This window comes from Mytilus trossulus, unplaced genomic scaffold, assembly GCF_036588685.1.
Source record: "Mytilus trossulus isolate FHL-02 unplaced genomic scaffold, PNRI_Mtr1.1.1.hap1 h1tg000085l___fragment_1__unscaffolded, whole genome shotgun sequence".
Lineage (NCBI taxonomy): Eukaryota > Metazoa > Mollusca > Bivalvia > Mytilida > Mytilidae > Mytilus > Mytilus trossulus.
The window spans coordinates 1225293-1251509 of record NW_026963295.1 but is presented as its reverse complement, the minus strand read 5'-3'; the positions used below and the strand labels follow the sequence as shown (position 1 = coordinate 1251509).

The following is a 26217-nucleotide window of genomic DNA, read 5'->3' as shown; positions in this document are numbered from 1 at the left end:
AAACCCCAAATAGGAGGTATTGTGCCTAATATTGATATGATGAAGACATAATCTTTCAATCAGTTTAATTGAGGTCTATAGCTTGCATTTCAGTAAATGCTAGTAGTATGATGTTTTTTGTGTATTATTTTTATTTTGTAAATTTTCTTTAGTTTCCTTTTTTGACATTGGAATCGAACTTCTCTTAAACTGAGTTTTATTGTGCGAACTAGTGCGTTTTTTTTACATTGACTAGAGATGAAGGGAGTGGGTTGAGATCTCAAAAAAACATGCTTAACCCCGCCTCTGTCCTTTGATAGTCTTGTATGATTTTTTTTAGTTTCTTGTGTATGATTCGGAAATTAGTATGGCGTTCATTATCACTGAATAAGTATTCACATTTGTTAAGGGGCCAGGCGAAGAACGCCTACGGATGCGGAAGTCTCTTGCTTCATTGAAGACCCATGGTTAGGTTTTGGCTGTTGTCTGCTTTGTGGTGGGGTTGTTGTCGCTTTGACACATTCCCCATTCCTTTTCTCAATTTTATTTGCAATTTTCTGACTGTAAAACCTACATAAACATGTATGTATCTTGAAATTGTAAAGTAATGAAGTAAAATTTCATAGGATGCATCAGTTATGCATGAAAAATACATTATTCAGTGCCTTATATCGTACTTAGTAGTAACAAGTGGCATTTCCAGGTTATTCAGAGCTATTCCAGTAAATTTTATTCTGCATTTTGTTAAGAAAAAACAAATGTATTTTGTACTTTAAATATTTCACCGAAGTCATGTAATTTCTTTTTACTTAAACAGCTAGAAGAAGGTAAAATGTAAGTATTAATTTTGTTTCTGTAGTTTTTTTATTTACACACGTTTTTAGTAAATATGATAACTATGCATATCTAGTGAACAAAAAAAATACTAGTAATTGTGAATAAATTCTATGTTATTCTTAGTACTAAGAAAGTATAAAGGATATTTAAGGATGTACACCTATGAGGAGCCAAACATTTCTAGAATTAAACTTTTTTTCACGTGATTTTTGGGTTGATAAGACTATAACATAATCGGTGAAGAAAAAATCATATGGTGGTGCACTTCTTTATTTGCTACGGCCCTATGAAAATGCCAAATTTTGATGATTTTCACATTTTACATCGATTTTTACCTATTTTGGGCTATTATCGTAAACAAAATCACAGTTCCACAATTAAACTTTGTCATACTTTCTATAAAGATGAATTGGACCAATCTGAATAAATATCATTTTAATAAAACTATAGGTAGGTGTTAATATATGAAAGTTTTGTCATATTTTGACGCTTTTTTGTGTAAAATTTACCATGCTGTCAATTTTGTATTTTTGTGATTTTTCGCAGTTTTAAGAACACAATGCATATTACCAACTTTTTTGTTATAAATGATTGAAAAAATCATATCTAAGAAATTTGAAAAGACCAAAATGATGTACATGATTATTGTAAAATAATTTTTTGTATCCCTAACCCGTTTTCCCACAGTTTTGGCTAAAAAGACTGACTTGATTGATCGTAAAATTTGAAAACTGGATTACTCAAAAACCATTCCTTGTTAATACACATTTTTCACAGAGTTATGTTTGATTATAGTATTTTTAATTCATTGATATTTTCAACTTGTATCACATGTTTTGTAAATAATTCAAGTACGAGATTTCAATGAGACTGAACGAAACTGATTAGTCAGAAGAATACTTCCTTAATTTCAGTAAGATACGACTACTTACATGTATAAAAAAAATGTGAGTGTTTATCAGAGAACACATTTTACCAACTTTAGCTTTATTAGTAGTTTCTATGAAGTGGCATTAGACATGTTTTATATAAAGGAATTTAAATGTTTACGTGTTTGGAAAAGCATTCGAAATTGTCAAAATATTATTTACATGCAAAGGTTGTCGAATTAAGTTTTGTACTAAAACTTAATTAAAAAAGTACAGTATAAAGCAGTATAACCCTATTCAGTTTATATTGCTAACGTAGTATTTATTGCAACTTGGGCCCTTTAATATGTAATCACAAAATAAATATCATATGTCATTTAATTGTTTTGCCAAACGAAGCATTTAAATGAATATTGTATGTATTATTGAGCTCATTGTTATAAAACATTTAACAGTACAATACAATCTTAATTGGCCAAGTACTTGCAAGCGTTATCCATTAGTGTTAAATGGTAATGTGCAATAGAACTCACATGAATCAGTGTTTATTTCGTTAATTTGATTACTTTACCTTTTTCATGTACTAGTGTCTGTCATGTTTGTGTATGTGCCTTGTCTGCATGACTTTTGGTATTTATTCGATGCGTTTGACGTGGATTTGTACTTATACATCCCGTTATTGTACATTTTTGTATTCTTGTCTTTCATTTTGCTAATGTGCTTTGTGTATATGCATTTTTACATCCGTTTACAGGCATAATACTTTCTTGTTTGTGGATCGGTCCGACCGTTTGTTCATTCGTTCGTTCGTCCGTTCATCTGTCCGTCTGTCCGTCTGTCCCGCTTCAAGTTATAGTTTTTAGTCGAAGTTGTTTTTGATGAAGTTGAAGTCCAATCGATCTTAAACTTATAACACATGTTCATGTCATTTTAATACCAAGTTAGAGATTTCCAACCATTTTCATGGTTTATTGAAAAAAGAAAATGATAGTGCAGATGCAGATGTGGCTTCCATGTACTATGAACAGATTCTTGTTTATGGTGTTTCTTTGATATGTATATGACGTGTCTCTGTACATCCCGTCATTGTGTTCTTGTACTATATTTTTGCTTATATCAAATAAACTTGAAGGCCGTACATTGACCTGTAATGGTTTACTTATTTTTTGAATTGTTGTTTGGATGGACAGTTATCTCATTGGCACTAACTCCACATCTTCCAATATCTATTGGTCTATATAACAACTAAGCTTCTTTATTGTAAGTTTTTTTCCGACCGTTAACGGCTGTATGGCCAGGCAAGTTCGTTAAAAACTACCATTTGTTGTTGCTTATTTGCTTGTTTTTATAGTAACCAAGATTATAACACATTGTTGACGGCTGAACCTTTACATTCCTTATTTGTTAACCTATTATGTATGTTTGTTTTGTACACACATCGTTGTCAATATAATTGAATATGATGCGACTGTCATACCAGGGATAAGTTTAGCTAGCTTTAAACCAGGTTTAGGTCACCATTGTGTATACAAGATAATGCATATTCCAATTCAGAAATATGACAGTTTTTATCCATTCATTTGATGTGTTTGAGCTTTGATCTTGTCTTATGAATAGGGACTTTGCTTTTTAACTGTTCCTCGGAGTTCAGTACTTTTGTGATATTACCTTTTTGAATGATGATCTCTTTAATCTATTTTTAGACTTTTCAGTAGTTGTCATTGACTTTTAATAACATTCTGTATTGTCTGAAAAACTACTGAGCTGTACTGAATTTGTTAACGAATGATCTGAACATTACAATATTCACCATAGCTGGTAAGTCTTATAATTGACACTTTTTGTATATTTGTTAGCTTTTCAAAAGATTTGAAAATAAAAATGAAAGTTAACTTTAAGTTATTCGTAGAAATGTTTTTTTCAATTGCTAAATTCCAAGTTTAAGTTTTCACTATTTTCAAGTAATCATTTTAGAAATGTTTTCGCGACTCAAAATTAAACGTTAAGCAATAGACAAGACTTTAAAAAATAGCAATTTAAAGGAATCGATTTTTTCTTCCTACTTAATCAGCCTCAGTTTTATTGTTTTCATCTAGTTTGAGACATGATGTGATTTACAAAAAAGCTTTAGAATCAATAATAAAGTTAACAGTATAATACAGTTATTCAAATGTCATAAATTGAATATTAGAAAACAAATTCGGGTAACAAAATACAATCAAGAGAAACATACCAACTATTAAAGGATAATAACAGAACAACAGAATCACTGTTGTGCAACATACATCAAACGGCAAAATACACAGAAACGGAAGTTTTGATAACAGTTGGTATATTGATGAATTCGCACGGGGCATTTTAAGAAAATAAATAATGGATTGAACCTAGTTGTGTGACTAGCTAAACCTTTCGCTTACAAGGCAATTAACAGAGTATATTTCAACAGAGTATTTTCCGTGGCTTTTTGTTTATTATCTCACCTTTTTCAACACGATTAACGAAAAAGAATAAATAAACACGTTAATGTATACCCTTCAGAAAAGCGTTTTGGGTCAGACCGGAACGAAATAAACAAACAGGGGTTGATAAAACCTGAAAATCTAACTGATGTAAACATTATCCCGAATGACTCGATAACGTTTCGTTGTATTTAACTTTTATTTTTGCCTATTTCTACCATGTTAACGTTTATAACATATATATATCTTCTGATATTTTCAGAAACGGCATGCTTTCAATATAAACATGGAGACGAATGAAACAATAATTTGTGACCCTAGACAGTTTCAATTTTTTTCCATACCAAACACAGAAAAAGCCAAAAATAGAGTCACAACAAATCTAAAGGTACGTTTTTTTATAGTTTAAACAATATCAGTTATGTCCCGTCGTTTGAAAATTCATAATCATTTGAAAATCAGTTTTCAAAACAATGAGTTCTCAACTAAAATTGGTAATTCTTATATGCTAAAAGATAATTAATGACAATTTTTGAACTTTTAAGGTAAAATTATGTTGTATTCTACTAAATATTTCAATGTCCAGAGAAAATGTTACGGCCATGTTCCATATTTGGAATATTTCTACTGTATTGCATTTGTTTTAGTACCAACATATGCTCATTTTACAAAAAATTATACTGATTCATTTATTTCTATGAATAGTAGATGCTGCATTATAGATTTTATTGGTTCTCAAAGATTATGGATGCTCTCTCGATTTTATTAATAATTTTTTTAGTTGTGAAATTGTTTTGTATCAAAACAGTTCTTATTTCTGTATATGGCATATTTAAGAAAAGCGTCTGCGGATAATGAAGAACAAAATTAAAATTGCATCTCCACCTTTGATAGATGCTGATGTAATTCTTTTAATTTCATATTGAAGTCCATTGAATACCTCAACGTTTGGATGCTGGCTTCCAATTATTTATAGATTCTGGCTTCCCAACATATACGGAAACTGACATCCCAACATATCTGGATGCTGGCATCCCAAAATATCCGGATGCTGGCATCCCAATATATCTGGATGCTGGCATCCCAAAATAACCGGATGCTGGCATCCCAATATATCATGATGCTGGCATTCCAAAATATCCGGATGCTGGCATCCCAAAATATCGGGATGCTGACATCCCAAAATATCCGGATGCTGGCAACCCAAGATATAGGGATTCTGGCATCACAACCATGCAGACATGTACATTTTTTCATTATGAAATACGAATTAAAATGCTGCTTCCTAATCAATTGATTTTAGTATTTAGCCACCAATATAACACCCAGTACATTTCCTAAGGTTTTGATGTGTGTTGAATGCATACGAAAACAATCAAGTAAACATAAAAAAAAAGCTACTGATGAATGCCGGGAAGATTATATTGTTTGTATTTGTTCATGTCCAGTGGCCAGTTTAATGCATAATGAGAATGTGACATCATAGATCAGAGTGTGAAATGTATACTTGACCAACAATATAAGTCTGAATTGTAAAGTGCTAGTTTACCATGTGAATGTTGGTGCTAACAATTTGATATTTATAAAACTATGTCATTGTACTACCGGTAAGTTTAAAATAACTAGCCAATGTTAATGTTATTTTACCATTATGAAAGACATGATGTATACATGTTATTGACTACATGTATAATGGTCTCGAGACAATACATTTATATATGATGACATCAGGACTACAATTTTCAAATCTGCTCATGTTTCAAATGTTCATAAAATATTTTTTTTTGAAAATAACTTGAATGCAATTGCCGGCTGAAATCATATCAAGTTAAGTAGTTGTCAAGGCTTTCAGAAATCAACTGGACATTCTGTTTTACTGGACAAGGTTCTTTTTTTACAGGACAATCACACATAAAAATACTTTTTGACACCAATGGTTTGAGTGGGAGGAAATCTATGGTATTACAAAATAGCATGCAGTTAGACCAATAAAAATGTGTGAAATAAGACATATTACAAAATTGCCAATGTCAGTTATTTGTAAAGTTTGCTTCCAAAATGTTGTATGAAAACTTGAAAATCGTTGTAGAATGGCTTTGGGAAAAAAAGATTGTACATTTCTTTATTTCTGTGAAAATATTTTAAGTTCTTTGATAATCAAGAAATGTCAAAGTTTTTATTCTACTGCTATCTACAAAAATGTCCATGTTCACATATGACATTTTGGAAGCATGCATTTTGCCACAATTTTCAAAGCCTGTTTGTGAGATATTTTTTTCTTGACAAATTTGTAATTTACAACATTTTAGAAGCCAAACGACGAATTATGATTTGCACAAATTTAAAAAAAAAATGCTGCTCATTTTGTATTGCACATTATCAATCAAATGAATTTGCCCAATGACCATCAACCTTTGGAATGTCTGATTAACTAAGTCATTCAGGAAATACACTCTACAAAACAGATTGGTGACTGTACCTTTATGAAGATGCTAAATATGAGGTGCATTTAATGTATAAAGTAAGGAGATTTGTTTTCCGCACTATTGTCTGTATACCATAAAACATATACCACAATGCAATATTAAAAAAAATCTATTATCGATACTGGTGCAGTGTCTTTGATCTGTACGTACTGAATATTGTCAGTATATCTGGACTAGCTGTATACATCTTCCAATGTGTCAGTACATCATGTCAGCATCTTTTAGTACTGGAGTCTTTCATTTCATTAACACAAATTACATTTTCTTTATTACAATCATTATTAAACTTGTATCTTTTTTCTGTATTTCAATATTTGTTAATCATTTAATCAAATCAGTTACACGAACTGAAACTTTCAAATTTTCTATTATCATGTATTGCTAGTAATCTGAAATCAGCTGGAATCGCAAATGATCTGGTGCTGTTTGGATGATTCGTCGTCTGAGTTTAACCTGTCCAATAACTATAAAGTAAAGTGTTGCGATACATTAATACACAACCCATAAATAGTAACCAGAAAGGTGAAGCTACTTCTTTACTCTTTACAAATGCTGAAAAGAGAAAAAATAATTATATGAAAGATTATCAAAAATAATTTTTCGTTGTAACATCACAGCACTAGGGAACAGAATGTAAATATTCATGTATGATATCATAATGATGTAGAATTAAATCTAAATATTGCTTTTTCAGTCGAGGCTGATATTAAAATACTTGCACACCCCCTTCCCTACGAGAAAACGCATTATTATTCGAAGAAAATCTTCATTTAAACTTCTTTCAAATAAAGTTTTCCACACCAATATATGCCTGTTGTTTCTGCGTAGTCGTTAAAAACTATTCAAAACACATATGAACCACTAGTTCAATTGATTTTTTATGGAATAACATCCAGGTCTATACTGTACATTATGAAAGGGAGAGAAGTGTTCAATTTCGTCGAAGTTTTTTTTTTTTAGAAATTCATCCTACATGTATTTAGTGACTTTCGTGAGATTTAATTCCCATCTAAGGGTGCACATTAATTTGTGTTTTTTTTTGTTTTTTTTTTAGCCTAGTCCTGGAACACAAAACTCTTGTAGCAATATTTACATTTTCCCTAATTTTCGTATTTTCTTTTCATTCATTTTGCAAATTTGCTATGTATTTCTTTTATTATCAAGCTTCCACCGAGGTTCGTTTTTACAACAAAAAAAAAGAAACAAATCACGAAAATATCAGCTTAAAATCATTTATGAAAAGATGACTCCGAGGCATATTTGTAAGACTAGCTTGACCCATAAAACTATGTAACAATGAAACTTCAGACATTTTTACATCTTTTGGTATCTATTTTATTAAAATCGCTCATACAGTTACTCAGTAATATATTTTTTTGAAAAATATCGATTTTAGTTGAAATGATAGGACATTTTTGGAGTGAGAACTCACTTTCGTCCCATGACTGTACAATGTATATATATTAGAGTAAATTTATTTTGAAATCAGTAAATCTGTTATGTTTCTTTCTTTCAAAACATAGTATTTCAAATTTTACATTCACTCTTATTCATGACCCTCATTCATATATGACTATGCGGTATGAGTTTTGTTCATTGTTGGAGGCCATATGCTGACATTTAACTGTAAACTGCTTAGTCATGTTAGTGCTATATTTGTTGGTCTCAGTCCGGTGGAGAGTTGTCTCATTAGCAATCATTGACATTAATCATTGTTGCCTAACCATTTAAGCCTGTAATTTTCCCTCTGGACGTAATCAGAATTACATTATACGGCTGGTTTATCAAGTCACTGAAATATGCGTCCGAGATTACTCGGACTTCAAACAGCTGTTTTGCCAGACAAGCTAGGCCCATGAGCGTAGGACGTCAGAGTAATCTCGGACGGGCACAGGTCAAATCGTCTCATATAGAAAAATTAGATAAAGTGGATTTTTGTTGTTGTTTTATTTTTTGCATTGGAGTACATCTATAGAAATTCGGCCAACGGTATATCAAACCGAACTTGAAAGATTACTGCATTTGGATATTTTGCGATGTCTGCACTCCTTTAGTTTTGGATGCCAGCATCCATCTTTTTCAAGATGCCAGCATCCCAATAAAACGGGATGCCAGCATCCCAATATAACGGGATGCCAGCATCCAAATATAACGGGATGCCAGCATCTCAATATAACGGGATGCTAGCATCCCAGTAAAACTCCATTTTGTCATACTTTCTCCAAATCTCAAATACAAATATATGTCATCGTGCCCCCTTTGTTACTTCAATATTAGCGCTCAAGTGCACGACGTCGTTGGCAGACTTTTTCGATGTTATCGCTGCAAAATACCGGCGAAATTTTTTAATTGTATAAATATTGCTTGTAAAGAGCTACATTTAGGTAATATTGTTTTTGGAATTAAAATCTTGTAAATCATAAATATATCTCTTTTTTGTGGTCTAAGTGAGAAATATCTCAAGAAAAGTGATTACGGACTGTTGAAAATTTTTACGGCTTTTAAAATTTAAAACTCGGTAATTTAGAACTTGACATACATATGCATGTACTGTACATACTCGTGTATTAACGTATGCATTAATTCATACCATATGTTGACCTAAGAATGTTTTTTTTCGTTTTGTTAGAAAGGCTGCTTTTTCATTACAAAACTCCTTTTAATACCTCTATTCACGTTTTAATCACTTTTTAGAATGTCACAATTATTCATAAAATTAAACTTATATTCGGGTCAATAATAACAATTGAATACAATCTGGAGGCTCCTTAACAGTTTTAAAATTCAGTTTTTATAGCTGACTATGCGGTATGGCCTTTTCTCATTGTTGAAGACCGTACAGTGACCTATAGTTGTTAATTTCTGTGTCATGTTTGTCTCTTGTGGATAGTTGTCTCATTGGCGATTGTACCATATCTTCTTTTTTTTTGTCAGAAAACAAAACAAACTCTTATAAAGGAGAATATTTAATATGCTAAAGGATGCTTTTGTCCAGACAGAGAAACTATACCATAATTATTTCAATTTTAGATTTGGCAAAAACAATTGAATCAATTGCGACAAGGGTTACGTATGCGTAATTTCATTGGTAAATTATAACTATATATTTTTTTTCAGCATTGCGGGGTACATAAAATATCGCACGTTCATTACTCTGTTTGTCCTTCCGGTCCTTGTGGTTAATTTGATTTTTCAAGTGTACAATTCTTGCAAAATTTCTATTAAAATGATATCGAATTGACACGTTCGAAAATCAGTGCATATCAACTGTTCTTTGAAAGAGTTTATTCGGAAATACATGAAGTAATGAGAAGTATATCCTGACTCATTCCTTTTTCTTGCTCAAAAGGAAGTTTGTATATAACAACATGGTTTCTATTATACCAAATTGTAGCTCAATAAAATTTCACTGAGAACTTAAAAACAAAAATAATTAAAGAATCATCACGAACAAATATACAGATCTTAAGAATAATTTAACTTACAAGTGTGTGAATTTTATTATTTAATAATGTTCTATAGTGTTTAAGATACGACGTGACATTTGGATATCCACTCTTTTTTCATAAACTCAATTACTCTAAAAAATAAAATTTGAATCATACTCAAAAAGTTTACAGATCTTCAGATTCATATAAGTAAGAAGTGTGTAAAGCTTTTAGCAATAATCGTAAATCGTTTTTGAGATACGGCACGGACTCTGAAAATTCACCCCTGTTATGGTTACTCGCCAATTTCACCAAAAAGAAATCGATACATATCGTTCGACCATCATGAAAACAACCATGACAATAGGATAATATGTTGTACCTTGTTTACGACGAACAAACGGAAGCAAAATTTGTGCATGAAATATTTGCCAGTGAACGTTAAGCAACCAACAATCAATTAATTTATAGGACATAGTCTTGGTATTAAGCTGGCACTTATGTTAGCGCCTTCCTCATATCAAAAATGATAATTGACATACATTATATAAGTAACAGAAAACGGGTCAGTCATCCTGAGAGATATTTTGTTGAATACCTCTTAGAAAAATTAATGTGGTTAAATGTGTTTTATTTCTTATGGTTTTATCAGACTGTTATTCTGTTCAAATCAAATGCACTTATATTATTCGAGTAGAAGTTAGATGCGGAAGAAACAGAAATTGGAACATCGAAAAATCTACATTACGTTTCTCATTACGGAAAAATTACACGCATTACGTCTAAAAAAAGTGACCTTTTGCGGGAATTCAAATGCTTAACGTCGCGTCAAGGGTGTACTCTTTTGAAACCATATCGGATGCCCTTAAGTTAAATATTGGCATACATTAAAAAGTGCTATGAATTATCCCATTTGGAATATAATTGTATTGCTTTCAAGAAACACCTTTGCATTACGAAGATGGATATCTTAAAATATGTAACAAATCAATTATTTTTTTATTTTCATTGGTTATAATTCATATGAAAAAAACATGTCATTTTTTTTTATTTAGCAGATTCAGCATTCATTTATATGTCCTGTCACATAAATAACATTGTGTTAACTCATTCCTTGTGTTGAATATATATTTTGGCTGAGACCTTATATTATGTTCTTGGTTTGAGTTTACGTAAATTTGAGCATATAAGTAATGCAAAAATGAACAATAGCTGTGAACACTTATCGGCAGAAGTGACATGACAAATACAACAAAAGAAAACCTAGACTGATTAAAAAAGGCATAACATATTTCAGATTAATAATAGTTTATTTTTGTCTTTCTAAAAGCGTCATTTGTGTGTCCATTCCGATACGTAACTTTTCTTTAACGTATATATTTAACTCAATGTAAATAATAATGATGGTGTAATCTTTACTTACGATAAATAATATTTCAAAAGCTCCAACATAAAAACTGTTGTTTAAACAAAAAATCACTTGTATCATTGGTTGTGTTGATGTTCATATTAATACACAAAGATTAAACATGCTTTACACAACGTTTAATGCATATCTATTGTAAGAATTAGCTCCAATATGGATTATTTTTTTATGAAACAAAAGTAGAATACTACCGGTTTTTTTTTAGAAAACACAGAGCTTCAAGCTTAACAATTTAAAATTATTTATCTCCATTCTTTATAACTTTTTGCAATACATTATTTTAGCAACGAGAGATAGAAATAGACATAATGCAAAGGAAGATCAATACTTCTGTTAACATATTTCAGTTTGAAAATCTTCTTGAGGATAATTTATGAATCCTAAAAAGAAGAACAAAATTAATGTCTTTATTTAATTTTTCAATGTTCGAAATCTAGTTCAGTCTAACATGAATACGTGCACTTGTTAAAAGTTGATTCTAACCAACGCAGATTATTAAATATTGTATTCATTGATAACCGAGAGTACTTAGTATTTAATGTTTCAGTGTATGTCAGTTGAATTAGCCGTCAGTGTCCTGACTCCTTTTCAATTCTCATTCAGTATTTGTAAGTACAAGATGCAATGCAAATTCATAACCAATTAGGCAATGCTATGAAATTATGGACAAAGACCAACATAATATCATCCTTTAAGTTATAAATAATAAATACGTTGTGTTATCTCGATTTCTGTCATCATATTGACAATACCAGTGTGTCTATATTTTTGTAACGTACAATTGAGTTATAAATATGTAAACACAGAATGATCTGTACAGTACTCAATTTATCACAACAGTTTATGAAAATTGATCGAAAGACTTAAACTGAGTGAATAATTTATTATTCAATATTTTATAAAACTACTAAGACCAAAATGACAGATCCATACTAAAATTGATTTTCAAGCAGATTATCGAATCAGTGAGCGACTAGGGATGACATAGTCTTATTAAATTACTAGTATGTTAAATAATCATGTAATTCACATGTTTATTTATTACGAAATAAAATACACAACTTATAACAATCTATATTATTATTTTTTTTTATTAAAATTACATTTATTTCTATTTTTCAGTGAGTATTGAAAAGAAAGGAAGTATGCATGCTGCATTTGTGAGTTACATCACACAAATCACTGGTTGTCCATAGTTAACACACTTAAAACTAGAACTATAGAATATAACACATTCAAAATGTTAAATGATTAAACGCACCTTATATTATACAAGCAGAACGTATAATATGTCTTTGAATCTGTCTACATAGCATCACAAAACGGTTGCAATACTGCAATACTGACAGTTATGAGATACAATTAAAGGCACTAAACCGATAAAAATATAGTCGAGATGTAAAAGACGAAGAAATCAAGACACAATAGTAGTATACGATAGTTCATATTTTGTAAATAGTTTTAGGTATACAAATCAAGATTATGAATGAGTGTACCATACACATATTATTTGTAGACGGATCAGGTTCAACAACTAGGTTAAACTTGCTTGTTCTTTTATGATATGAATTCAAATCCCATATCAGTTACATTATCAACAAAACAAAAAAAAACGCATTTTTTATTTTTAAATAAGGCGACTATTCTGATATAAACAGACCGGAAACCACAAAACATGACGGTACTAAGTTAAAAAAAATCGTATTGGTCAACACATGTTACTACAACTGTTTAGAAAAGAATATTTACGTAAATATGGAGGCATATGCACAAACAGTTGAGAGAGGATGTGTATGCTGTTTGAAATTCAGTGAACGGTATCTATGATAAGTTTTTTAGAACCTTCTTTCTGTATTGTCGATGAATAATTTATATAACGTGATATATTTCAGACCATATTATAACATGTATAATATGTTAGTTCATATATATGAACTGTATCAAAACATTTTATTCTTATTTAAGGACAAAACATACACAAACTTCTATATTTCCTACCGTCAACGGGGTTCATGACAGACCACTTTGTCCACTGGTATGTATTCAATAAACATACCAAACACATTGTAAATTGTTCATATAAAAAGCGCTCTTTTTAATTACTCTTCATTAGATACATTCAAATCATAATCTTTGAAAGCTGGGAATGCGTAAAACATGATGCAAATTCAGGAAGTATAGCATTGGCAAAAAAATAGTATTTGCCATTTTAGTTTAGAAACGAAGTTTGAACTAACTTAAAACACGTTTATATTATGTTTAAAAGTCTACCGATAGTTGTAAGCTTGTAAATCAATTTTGATGGAAACATCCAATCAATTGTAAACAAATATCAAAATATATCATTTAAACATATGATTACAAAGCTGAGCAGCACCAGATGAATTGATATGATGATCGATACATGCATGGTGATTGCCTTTTGCTTTTTATGAGCCATCCTCCGTGCAATCTAAATTAAATCTAGACCATGAAATTATAACACGGGACTCGCTCTTTTATTGGAAAAGACTCTTTTGTGGTTTTAATTAATACCATAGATCACAAACATTATTTGATCGTTCTTTCAAAAACGCATGTCGATTTGCTATGTTAAAAAAATATAATTATATACATAAATATTTAGTAATTGGTTGCTGTGTGTACATGGGAGAAAAATACCCTTATCTAATCAGTTGGGGCTGCATATCATTGTTATGCAACTCAAAACACCATATCTGTTTAAAGGGAAATAATCCTTACAGAAATTGATTGTCTCCCAATACTTTCTATTCCATGTGCATGCAATAACTATTCAGTGTTCTATTGTCATGTATTTCATTTTATTATTTCATTGTTATGACAAATCATTGTAATCATTGTATGAAATTTAAAACCCGCAAGGGTCCATAATTTGATTAATAAAGTATTCTTATTCTTATTCTTATTCTTATTCTTATGTACTATGAAAAAATGTTTAAAACTGAATGTAAGGAATATGAATGTTAAACTTGTCTTTAATAATCGTATTTGTAAGTGCAACCATTATATTTTTCTTTATAACCAGACTATCTTTTCAGTGTATTCCTGTAAAGAAAAAAACATTTGAAACATGGGAGGATGAAAAACCAGTCGCATTTCTCTCCATCGTTGGAGGAACAAACCAATATCTGCCTAACGAAACGATTAAAAATCAACTTAAAAATGGTTTACAAGAAATAATGGAAACAACGAGTAAGCGTTGATCTCATTGTACACTACGTTAATTTTCTCATTCTTGGTCTTGTTATAGATAAGTGTGTGGTGTTGGCTTAGTAGAATAACCTTATTTTTTTTATTTTTTTTACAGTTTTAAATGGAAGAAGGATACCTTTCGATAGAAGAAAGTGTGTTTACATTTATAATAAAGCAGTTTAACTTACAACAAATGATGCTACCAAGAAGTGATTTTAAATATATCAATACGAGATAAATACATTATCATAGTACAATGAGGAAGCAAACATAGAAAACAACTGATACACTGAAAATAAATCAATCGAAGTAACCAACTACATGTAGTTTGATATTAAAATAAGTACATGTGGTATGATTGCCAATCAGACAATCATTTACAAGAGACTATATGGCAAAGGAAGTAACGATTAAAGGTCAATAAACGACCTTTAATAACATGCACAACGAACACCACATAATCAGCTATAAAATGACCCGGAATGAGAAAATTAACAGCTTGATTAATGTACAAAATAACGACCTAAAGTTTGAAACGGTCATTTCGATATTAGCCTCATCTGGAAAGCTATGTGTTTGGAATGTGTTCTTCAGTCTAAATAGAGATATTTTAATAGTATGGGTTTCTGTCAAATTGAAACCAACCAACGCTCATAACAACCAAAGTATATAATTAGATGTAATTACGATTAACTGTTACTAAGGAACAGCAATGTAGACATGTTAATAATAAATCAAATTAGTTTGCGGCAAAACTAAGATATTGCATATTTGATAGAAAAGGTATCCCTTAAAACAATCAAATAAATGGACTGCACTACGTTTGAACACAAACAGAACTTAACATAGTAAGATCAAAAGACGATGCACCTTACCCGACAATTGTGAAATATATACGACCACGTCTACCTAAACTAACCACGTTGACCGCAAACGAGAAAAAAGTATGACCATATACATGATAAAGTCGATACAACAATTGGAGAGACAGAGATAGAGCGAGTTAGAGAGAGAGAGGCATACGATGGGATCCATTGAGTAAAAAGAAAGCAGGTGTGTTTTATGTTGAATTCTCATTATTGAAATATTGTTCAGATCTATAAACTGATCATGGATATAATTTGAATTATGTACCCATCTGCAAAAGACTCATCAGTGCCAATCAAATAAAACAAAAATAACCAAAACGTCGCAGATATTTTCAAGATGTGTTATGCGTTTCTTTTCCTTTAAAAGAACCCACATATTGTTATATACTGAACGACTTTAGAAACGCATCACTCATTTTATTGATTATTTTTATCAAATCTTGTTTGATTCTCTCACAACTACTTTTCATGATTATCATGCTTCTTTCTCTTTTCAAAAAATCAAAATCTGACTTACCTGTGATTATTGAACATTCCGATTTTTTTAAGTCGCACGAATTTCTTTCAGCGAAATTTTGGACCCATGAAACATTGTTTTTGCTTTGTGAAACAGTTCTTTCAATTATTTGCCTCACTTAAATCAGTTCAAAAATGTTGCATATCTATTTTGCCAAGACTAAGACATATAAAAAACTGAATTAGCCCTTAAACATACTGCAAATATGAAAATATAAACGTGATGCAAACCTACTGTATGACTTCAGAAACTCGTCTTACTGTCCTTCCGACAACGATATAAGTAGAAAAAATGTGTTGCTGACCATCAATGAACAGATCAACGTGTAGTGACAATGGAACGTCAACTGATTTTGATTATGCGACGTCATTTGCCAAGCATTTTTACGGCCGCAACGTCAACTTCTTATCAAATTGCCGAGTGCCATTGAGTACTGATTCATGCCATAAATGTTTCACATCAACTGAATTACCAAACAATTGACTGAAGGAAAACCTTTAAAGCCGTAAAGTTTCAACCGTAAAACCAAATAATGTGTTGAACAAATGCAAAATCAGAAGGTGTAAAACAGAACCCAAAACATGTCAGACACTCTTTGTTGACCTTTCTGACAATCATTTTGGCGTTTGTCACAGGCAGTCACCGCTTTTGACGGTGACACACTCATTCAAAAATAACACAAAAATAATCTAGTGTTGCGTTTCTAAAGTCGTTCAGTATATAACTATACTTCTTTTTCCTAAAAGTGTCACCATTAGTATTATAACTAACAGTAATAAAAGTAATATAAGTAGCTGCTGTGTTAGTCGAAGTACAATATAGTAGTGGGTTTGTTACTACATTGTAAGTTAATCATTTCTTTCACTATTTTAATTATTATAATTATCATTTCATTAATTATTTATATTAGTATTCATATTATTACTAACACTAAAATTGATATATTTATTGTTTATTGCATGTTAGAAATCTGGATTAAAACTGACGGAGAAAATACAAGTGTTGGGAAGATTGTTGAAGAATTTGCAAAAGAAGAAAAAAACTTAACCCATGTTTTTCATGAGCATTCGGAAAAAATTACAAATAATAAGGTAAGACAATGTTTATTTAACAAATATAATGAATGCAGTGACAAAAATCAACAGATTATAAAGGACTATAAAGTCAATTCAAACATGTATTTGTCGATTGGTCTTCATCATCAACCAGACCGAACAGTAAAATAGACCAAATAAAACATCAATAAAGGAGTTATTCATAAATATAACCAATCAAACAACATTATAAAAACAAAGACAAAGAGTACAGTTCATCAACAGATCCAACCAACACGTCTAGTGATGGCCTAAATTTGTTTTGTAGCTTCCCCTTACCTACCCCCTGCTAAACTGCCTTCCCCGTAATTGAAGTAAGCCATTGTTACAGTGGTTGTAATGAATAGCCATGATTCCCCAGTAAAATAAAAAAAAAATTATTTTACATGTAAAATAAATCTCATAATATTATCGTTTGACAGCGTATAAGAATATATATTTCTAAACGTAGAAAAAAAAGTTGCATTCAGACGATTGAGAACGCCCAAAAATGTCTTACTAACTTTCATGTTGTTAAAGTAATAAAGATAATTCAAATGTTAAAACATAATCAACTTGCAGATATTAAATAATATACATTAATATCTATTACTGTATTTCAGTATTTGAATGAGTTACTTATATTTCGAATATCAATTATTCAAAGAGACATTGAATCATTTGCTCTGATAAAAAATAAATTGTTTTGCTTCAAATGTATAACTGAATACTTGTAGGCTACACATTTGGGCCAATTAGACTATGTTCTGGAAACTTGCATCACTGGTAAGTCAATGATTTAATTGGTAATGGTCCACAGTACTATAATATAAATAGTAAAGGAATTACTGAAGCAAACTGATCCATGAATAAATGAAACGAAAGCACAAATGAATTACTGAAACGAAAAGATCAAGAAATAACTGAAACGAAAGAACGAATGAATGACTGGAAAAAATAAATTCGTTCAATAAATCCATAAAAGAAGGACGAAAGATACCGAAGAGACAGTCAAACTCATAAATCTAAAACAAACTGACAACGCCATGGCTAAAAATGAAAAAGACAAACAGACAAAGATGACACAACATAAACAACACGAAGCAAACCAAAAACTAGGGGTGATCCCAGGTGCTTCGGAAGGGTAAGCAGATCCTGCTCCACATGTGGCACCCGTCGTGTTGTTTATGTTATAAAAAATCCGGTAAATAGTCGAATTCGGTAGGTCATATTCATGAATGGGAAGGGGATTGTAGTACCGACGTAAGGAACATATCCGTTATCATTTGTGAAACGGTTATTCCATAACGGTCAACCAACTCGTGATGGCGTTAGTAAAATTTACGAAGAGATGATTTCAACTTCACCATTTGGAACTCTTTGTTTAATAGCTTCCTTGTGAGCAGAAATCCTCTATCAAGAACATCAAGATAGGAAATGCAAGCACGAAATTATCGTAACTATAAAAGAGGCGCTTTATTCCAATGTGTCATTAAAAAACATATTCAAAAGAAAATTCCAGAAAAAAATCTTTAAAGCTAAACAAAATCAAACACAACGTCAGCAACTCGAACATATATCTTCTGATCGTCCCGTATGATCAATAAGTACTCCTTGTACTTACACATGCTATATATACATGTATAAGAGAAGATTATTTGCATTCATGATATGTGAAAATACCTGTATTACACAAACAATTATCAAATTGTTGTTTATAGCGAATAAGTTGTAATAAACTTCATACATCAGGTTAACCAAATAAGTAAGCGAGGTTAAACCGGCTTTATTTAAATGGACATAGTATGCAGATATCAATTAAGAGTTGCTTTATTTATATTATCATAAATTTGAAATCATACACACCATTGAGATATAACAGAATTTGGCCACTGTTGAGTAACTTTTCTAGGTAAATATTACCAGTAACCTACGTTTTATAAATACAAATTTTGAATAATTTTTATTAATATAATTTCGCTCAAAACAATTAAACTGAACTGTTTTGATTTGAAATAGGATGGGATATTTGCTATATCTGCTAAAACTCACTGCGATTTTGAGAAGAGGGCAATGCAAAAGCTGATTCTCTAATTGTAAATGTTCTTACTATGCTTTTGTATGAGTTTTTGTCTGAGACTTATAAAAACAATAAACCAAAGCTTTTTAACATACTTGTTCTTCTTCTAAATAACAGATCACTTGAAGATTCCTATAATAATGATAATTATTGGAGGTGACGAAAACTCATTTGTTACCGCCATGACATACTTGAAGATGAATTATCCGGTTTTAGTTTTAGAAGGGTCTGGAAGAGCTGCAGACTTCATCTGTAAGGGATACAGATTAAGTACCTTTAGAACAAGGTTAATTTCCTATTGCTTTATGGTTTATTCTTAACTTTTATCATAGTTACCAAAAAAGATGTGCTGGTATTTTTCATTTGTTTGTGTGTTGTAGTGGATCAAGATATTAAGTAAATTAACTACTCCAAACAGTATACATAAGGGCTGATATGCATATAACCATTCAAGTTATGATCATATCGTAACAGAAATTTTAAAAGAACAATCCGTCTGTTCGATATAAATATTGCCAGAACATATTTGATGTACACGAACGCAGTTCTTTATAACAATCTATTGGTGATATCTGTACAACGTTCAAACAATCAACTGACAATTTAATCAATGTATTTTTTTCATTCATTCATAACATACAATAATGCTTTAAAGTCATCAAAAAGGAAATTCCAAGCCAAAATTTAAACAATGATCAACTATTTCAACTTGAAATCATAGTTGCCATTTTTTCTAACATGGGTTCAGTGTGTTCGTACGACTAATATTTAATTGTAAATTATTTTGTAAAGATAAACTCAATACACATGTACCAATATACATTTGACAGGTATGTAGAATTATATTCATTATAACATACCTGACATATAAAACTTTTGTATAATCACAGCGAAGACAAATGTGTACTGTCTGATACATTCATATCTGAAATAACAGAAGCAGCAAAATACATTTATGGTTTTAATCAGGAAGATAGGATTACTGAAAAAAGGAATTGTGACAAACTAGCATACAAACTCAAACATGCATTGGAAACAAGATGGACATTTGTATGTAACATTTAATTCAAGGTTATGTTTAAATACATCGTTAAACAAGATCTGGCGTGCTACCTCCATTTTTCGTATTCACATTTACAGATATGACTTAATATTTTTACAAAAGTTTTAGAATATCATATTCTTTGTGGATTAAAATAACGTTAAGTAAATTCGTTGATGTGTCATCTTTATTGTGTTCATTTAGTGTATTCATTTTGCCTGTGAATGTGAAACGTAAATTTACGATGTACAAAAAAATACAAACATTTATGTGTATAAACTAAATACTCAAACATACACATTTGTACATATAGTAACCAAAGTTTTCAATGTCTCAAAATATTGAAACAGAATAAGAAACCTCTTGACGTATACTCGTCATGTGAAAAAAACCATGAAGATATAGTTTACACATACTAGTATTAAATTGTAATTGCAGTATGTTCAGTAAAGTTTTGAATGCATATTCATTCGTGTAAAATGTGTTTACATTTGTGAAACAAATAAGAAAACCTTTTTTTGTTGAAATTTACTGTATGTGTCTTTTGTATGTTTTGAATGATGTCATTATCAATTGCAAGTTTTATGAAAAGCTCTACATTGTATATATTCTGTTTTAAGAAACGCCTTACTATTAATATATTAAAATTCTAGTATTCTTCCTTATCTTATCAAATCAATTGTGGTTTTTCATTTCATTATGTACACAAACAAATGTGGTATGGTTGCACCAGAGACTAAGTGAAATATATATTTTGTTATTTAGCAATGACCTTTGATTTGAAATTTCACAAAGCATGTTCAACCCCACCTCAGTTTTCGGCTTTCCTAATAAAGGGTTTGTAAGACCAGCATTTTTTTTAACTTTAGTTATTTGTTATGTCTTGGAATTTAGTGTAACGTCCATTTTCACTGAACAAGAAAACATTCTATTTAGGGGCCAGTTGAAACCTGCCTCTGACTGCGGGATTTTGTCGCTGCGTTGAAGACCAATTTGTGGCCTTCGGCTGTTTTCGTTTCATTTGTCGGGTAGTTGTCTGTTTGATACATCCTCATTTTTATTTATAATTTCATTTAAAAAATTAACAGAATACAGCGGCATTGAACATGATGGCGATGTAAAACCCCTATCCAACATAGGTCAGTGATGTAAATACACACAGCTCAGACAAAGTCAGGAGCCTCTGGCCTTTTTTAGTCTTGTATTATTTTTATATTAGTTTCTTGTGTACAATTTGGAAATTAGTATGGCGTTCATTATCACTGAACTAGTATATAATTGTTTAGGGGCCAGCTGAAGGACGCCTCCGGGTGCGGGAATTTCTCGCTACATTGAAGACCTGTTGGTGACCTTCTGCTGTTGTTTTTTATTTGGTCGGGTTGTTGTCTCTTTGACGCATTCCCCATTTCCATTCTCAATTTTATTTTAAAGTATCTAAAACCGGTTGAAATACATAGATTTATTTTCAGATTCACGTGCACTCGATAAACGATACCACACACAGTTTTGACAAGGCGTTTCAAGATATACTATTTCAGTTGGTGTGCAAAGGTTAGACTATGTTCGACTATCTTCTATCAGTATGCTTTATTTGCATTTTTTTTTAAGTATCTGTATTATGCATTTGTGTTAAACAATAACGAAGTAAGAACGCACAGGAAAACACTATTGATGGTGGTTTACATTTTTCGCATCACCAAGCACACACTATTGTTAACCTACTCGAGTCATTACCACTTATTAATAGGTATTTCTGGTTAAATGTTGTTATAGATTACAGAATTTGTTTAACTTGAATAGCCACGTTTATATTCAAGTATGTAATATCATATATACTTTACACACAGTTTACTTCGTATATATATATATATAAAGATCACTATAATAAATGTTCTTGTGTATAGAAATATATATAGATTACTAATAAATCCAACATTTCCGGTATGAATAGTTTTAATTCACTAGTACTTTCATGTTTAAATAACAATCTTCAGGTGAAACTATACATGATTAACGTAACTATGTAACGGTAGGTATGTAACGTCATAGTTGTCGTTGAGTATATAAAGGGAGATAAATCGTATTACACTTAGTCTATATGTAGAAGTATGGAGCGTCATTATTACACAATAGAAAATGCATAGTTTGCATTCAATCGTGATTTAAATTTTAAAATAAAATGTTTTTCCTTGACTTCTCGTGTAATGTCACAACCCATATTCATTTTATAAAATGGAAATATTTTACAAAATCCCCTCCACATTCGTCTAAATGTTTGCTTAGGGGGATTTTTCTGTATTGTGGCTGCCGTATATGTTGTCTATGAATGCGCACTATTTCTGTTACACTGTTCCCTGTTTGGCCGATATAAATTTCCTGGCAACCATTACATTTAATGCAATAAATTAAATTCTCGGATTTACAGGTAATGTCTTCGTTGGTAAAAAGTGATAGACCATTAGGTATGTCCATTCCCTTGCCAACATGTATATATATATGAATAAACAGTTCAAGTATTTAGAAAGGTTGTTACTGTTACAATCGGTATATGCAAACTTTATTTTACGTAGGAACCTTTGTTAACTTATTAGACACTACAAATGTTCGTACTTTTTCGTGTTTTTCATTTGACGCCCCTCCCCCTCAAACAATCTAATAAGCACCAAACATGTCATAAAGTATAATCGAGTAAAATATATATTTTTTATACATCATATATACACATTTAGAAAACAAACAGGATTATGAGATTATAGAAAACATACTTAAGTATGCCGATTTGTGGGACAGACCAGATATTGCAGAGAAAGAAGTATTCAATTTAGAAAACAGCAACTTGTTGCAGATGATTCAGGTATATTTTAATGTTTCAATTTCTTCCCAACGTTATAATTATATACCTGTTATTTAGCCAACTCTGTGCGATAGTGTTGCCTCTAAAAATATCAATCAGCTTGTCCTTGCTAACACTCATTGAAATGTTCAAGAAGAAGATTTATTAAAGTAAAAAGTTCTAAAACGAGAATACAACTGTTAAATGTAAGAATTGCTTAACTAGAAAATAAACTGAAAACGCCATGGATTAAATAGAACAATACAGATGGTTGTAAACAAAACAAAACATAGAAAAAAACGAGCGAAAAAACTAAGCATACTTGACCAAAGTTAATGACGATTATAAAAACTATTACTCAACAAAACTATAAACACGAGACGTATGGAATAAATCCAATAAAAGGCCAAACGTTTTTATATACTGGAAAAAATTCATTTCAGTGATTGATCTTAATATCACTGCCATGCAATTTTTTGCTCTCCACAAAACCATTATAATTTAAAAAAAATTCAGTATACGTCAGTGGTACTTTCCTAAACTCTTTATCAAGGGCTTTGATGCATTTTTTCACGTCCGAAAGCGAAATATTTGTTTGCTCTCCCTTAGTTTGAACACTGTTCTTTCCGTTAAGTTAATTTTTAGAATGTATATTTCCAGAAAATCGTATAAAACTGTATAATGTTTCCAAACTTATCAAAAATTAAAAAGTCACTGCGCAATTTGCGTAGTAAAATCCTTTAAAAATTATTTAGTGCTTTAAAACCATAATACGTCCGGGATGTTGCTCATGCTGGTAGAACCCTTGTGTGTATATTTTAGAAGGTCAAATTCGGAAAAAAAGGGACTGGGATTCTCGTACATATTTAAGAAGTATATACCCTATCATCTGTGAAAACAGATAATCAATTTTTTTTATAACGGTTTACCATTTCATGCGGTATACTATTGTTGCCTTTATTTACAAGCATGAACCCTCTATCATGGAAATCATGTTAGAAAAAAGAGCCATTGAATGCCATATCACCAAAAACCTATATCCTCTGTGTTCTTTTGGAATTACGTTACATTAAAAAGGACAGTTAACAATTTGGAAGCTGACATTATCATTTGTGTCGTAAAGGTTTGTTTTTAGTCGACCTTCATTGTCAATTTCTAGATTAAGATCAAGATATGAGACATACTCAACTGTACATGTTGTATTCTTTATCTCAAATTCGATGGGATAGATACTTTTAATTAAGTACTTTGCCAATTGTATTTAACGGGTATCTTATGTATTGATTTTCATCAAATGCATTATATAATTATTCGAACTGTGTTAGGTCATCAAGATCTGATTCTTATCCAATAGGTTATGTTTTACCGTAAACTCAACATCACAACTTTAATCAAAGTGTATATAATATTAAAAGACATACTTTCACTTTACATAGGGGAACAAAGACAGCATATTATCAACACTATTCAAAAACGCATTGTTGGACAAAAAAGAAGAAATTGTCAAGCAAGTGCTTGATTATATCCAGGATAGAGAATTCTTTACAGTGTTTTTACAACAAAATCTAGAGGAATTATATGTCTCAGAGGTAAGTCCAGATCTGCAAGTTGTTATACTTGCATGGAGTGCATGACTTTGCAAAATGAAATAATTTACATGAATATTTGCTAAAACTTTTTTGAATATTTCTTTATCAATGCTATTCGTCTTCGTATATCAGTTGGCCTTTAATTCTGTTTTATTCGAGCGTCACTATTAAGGTTTTTTGTAGACGAAACGCGCGTCTAGCCCATATATATAAAATTTCTGTCCCGGTATCTACATTGTATGATAATTTTTTTTAACAACATGGTAGTGCATGGACGAGTTATCGTATGCAATCGGTTACATACAAGTTAACAAAGGTCTCAGTCTCCTTAAAAAAACTTTCATCATTCATATTGACCTTTGGTTTCATATATGATGTCTTTTTTCATAAATAATTGTAATCTGCGCTTGTTTCGATCCCGATATGAATAAAGATATTTTTTAAGTATAGTTAAAAAGAATCAGTACTAGGAAATGTGTTATAATAAAAAAAAAAAGTAACCACTATACAATGTAGTCCAAATGACGTGCTCCATTAGGTTCAATCTGCAACAATGAGAATTAAGGTGGTACCCAACACTTGCACTAAAACTAATTTGGCTCGTTTAATTTTCATAAAATTTTGTCAAAGTACTTACTTTGGCCCTATAACAAAAATATAAGAATTTCAAAAAATTTTAACCAACCGTTTTGTCAGAAAAATTACACTGGTTACATAGCAGTTTGACAAACACCAATTTTGATCATTAATAAGCTTTATATTCCTTTTACGACACAACGTAATTAAAACGTTTAGCTGACTTTACAGAGTTATCTCCCTGTAGTGTTAGGTACCACCTTAAAGGCTACGCGCAGCTTTATATGACCGCAAAGTTGTACATTTATAATACTTAACGCCAAGTATGAATACATAATGTATGCTTAAAACACTAAATTAAAATAATTTGAAGTGGGACTGACTTATTGACAAAGCTCATTTTATTGAATAGCAATAAATGTGGCAAAAGAAATGAAATACTTTGGAATTAGACGTTTACCTTTTGTGGGTCATTATTTAAATCTAAGTTTATGGTCAAAATCAGCATTACAAAGAATCCAAAAATTTGTGCAACTGAAGAAATCAATTTAAATTTAGAACAATTTATTTTGTGGTTGAACAAAACCAAATGTTAATTTAATCTGGTTTGGACTTACTTAAAAACTTGAGCTAAAGGTCCCAAAATTCAAAACAAATTTAGAATCTGTTTTCAAAGAACACTACGTATATTTGATTTATAAAAAAAATATTTCGGATGCCAATTTTTACCAATTTGAAAAATGGGCTCACAATTAAAAATCTTCATAGAGGTTTATATGGACAATAAAAGTATCGTTTTAAAAGGAGTTCGCTTCATAAAAAAAAACGTTCTGTGAGTATTGTCTGGAAAAACATTGTTATCTACAATTTAAAATTTCGTTTTACTGGAACAAAATATTAACTTATTTAACGTTTGTAATGGTGTAGAAAATTGAAAGCAA

General features: G+C 30.8%; 1 protein-coding gene across 1 annotated transcript in view; it reads left to right on the top strand.

The window, feature by feature from the left end:
- The window catches only part of LOC134699833 (transient receptor potential cation channel subfamily M member 2-like), a 34211-nt gene extending 9466 nt beyond the window's left edge, over positions 1–24745 (top strand). Inside the window, exons 2-9 of the mRNA XM_063561243.1 lie at positions 14544–14697; positions 17050–17174; positions 17894–17942; positions 19354–19522; positions 20127–20286; positions 21748–21829; positions 23008–23132; positions 24548–24745. Coding sequence (XP_063417313.1) covers positions 14544–14697; positions 17050–17174; positions 17894–17942; positions 19354–19522; positions 20127–20286; positions 21748–21829; positions 23008–23132; positions 24548–24745 — 1062 coding nt within the window. The remainder of the gene's footprint in view (positions 1–14543; positions 14698–17049; positions 17175–17893; positions 17943–19353; positions 19523–20126; positions 20287–21747; positions 21830–23007; positions 23133–24547) is intronic.
- Positions 24746–26217: the final 1472 nt, after the last annotated feature.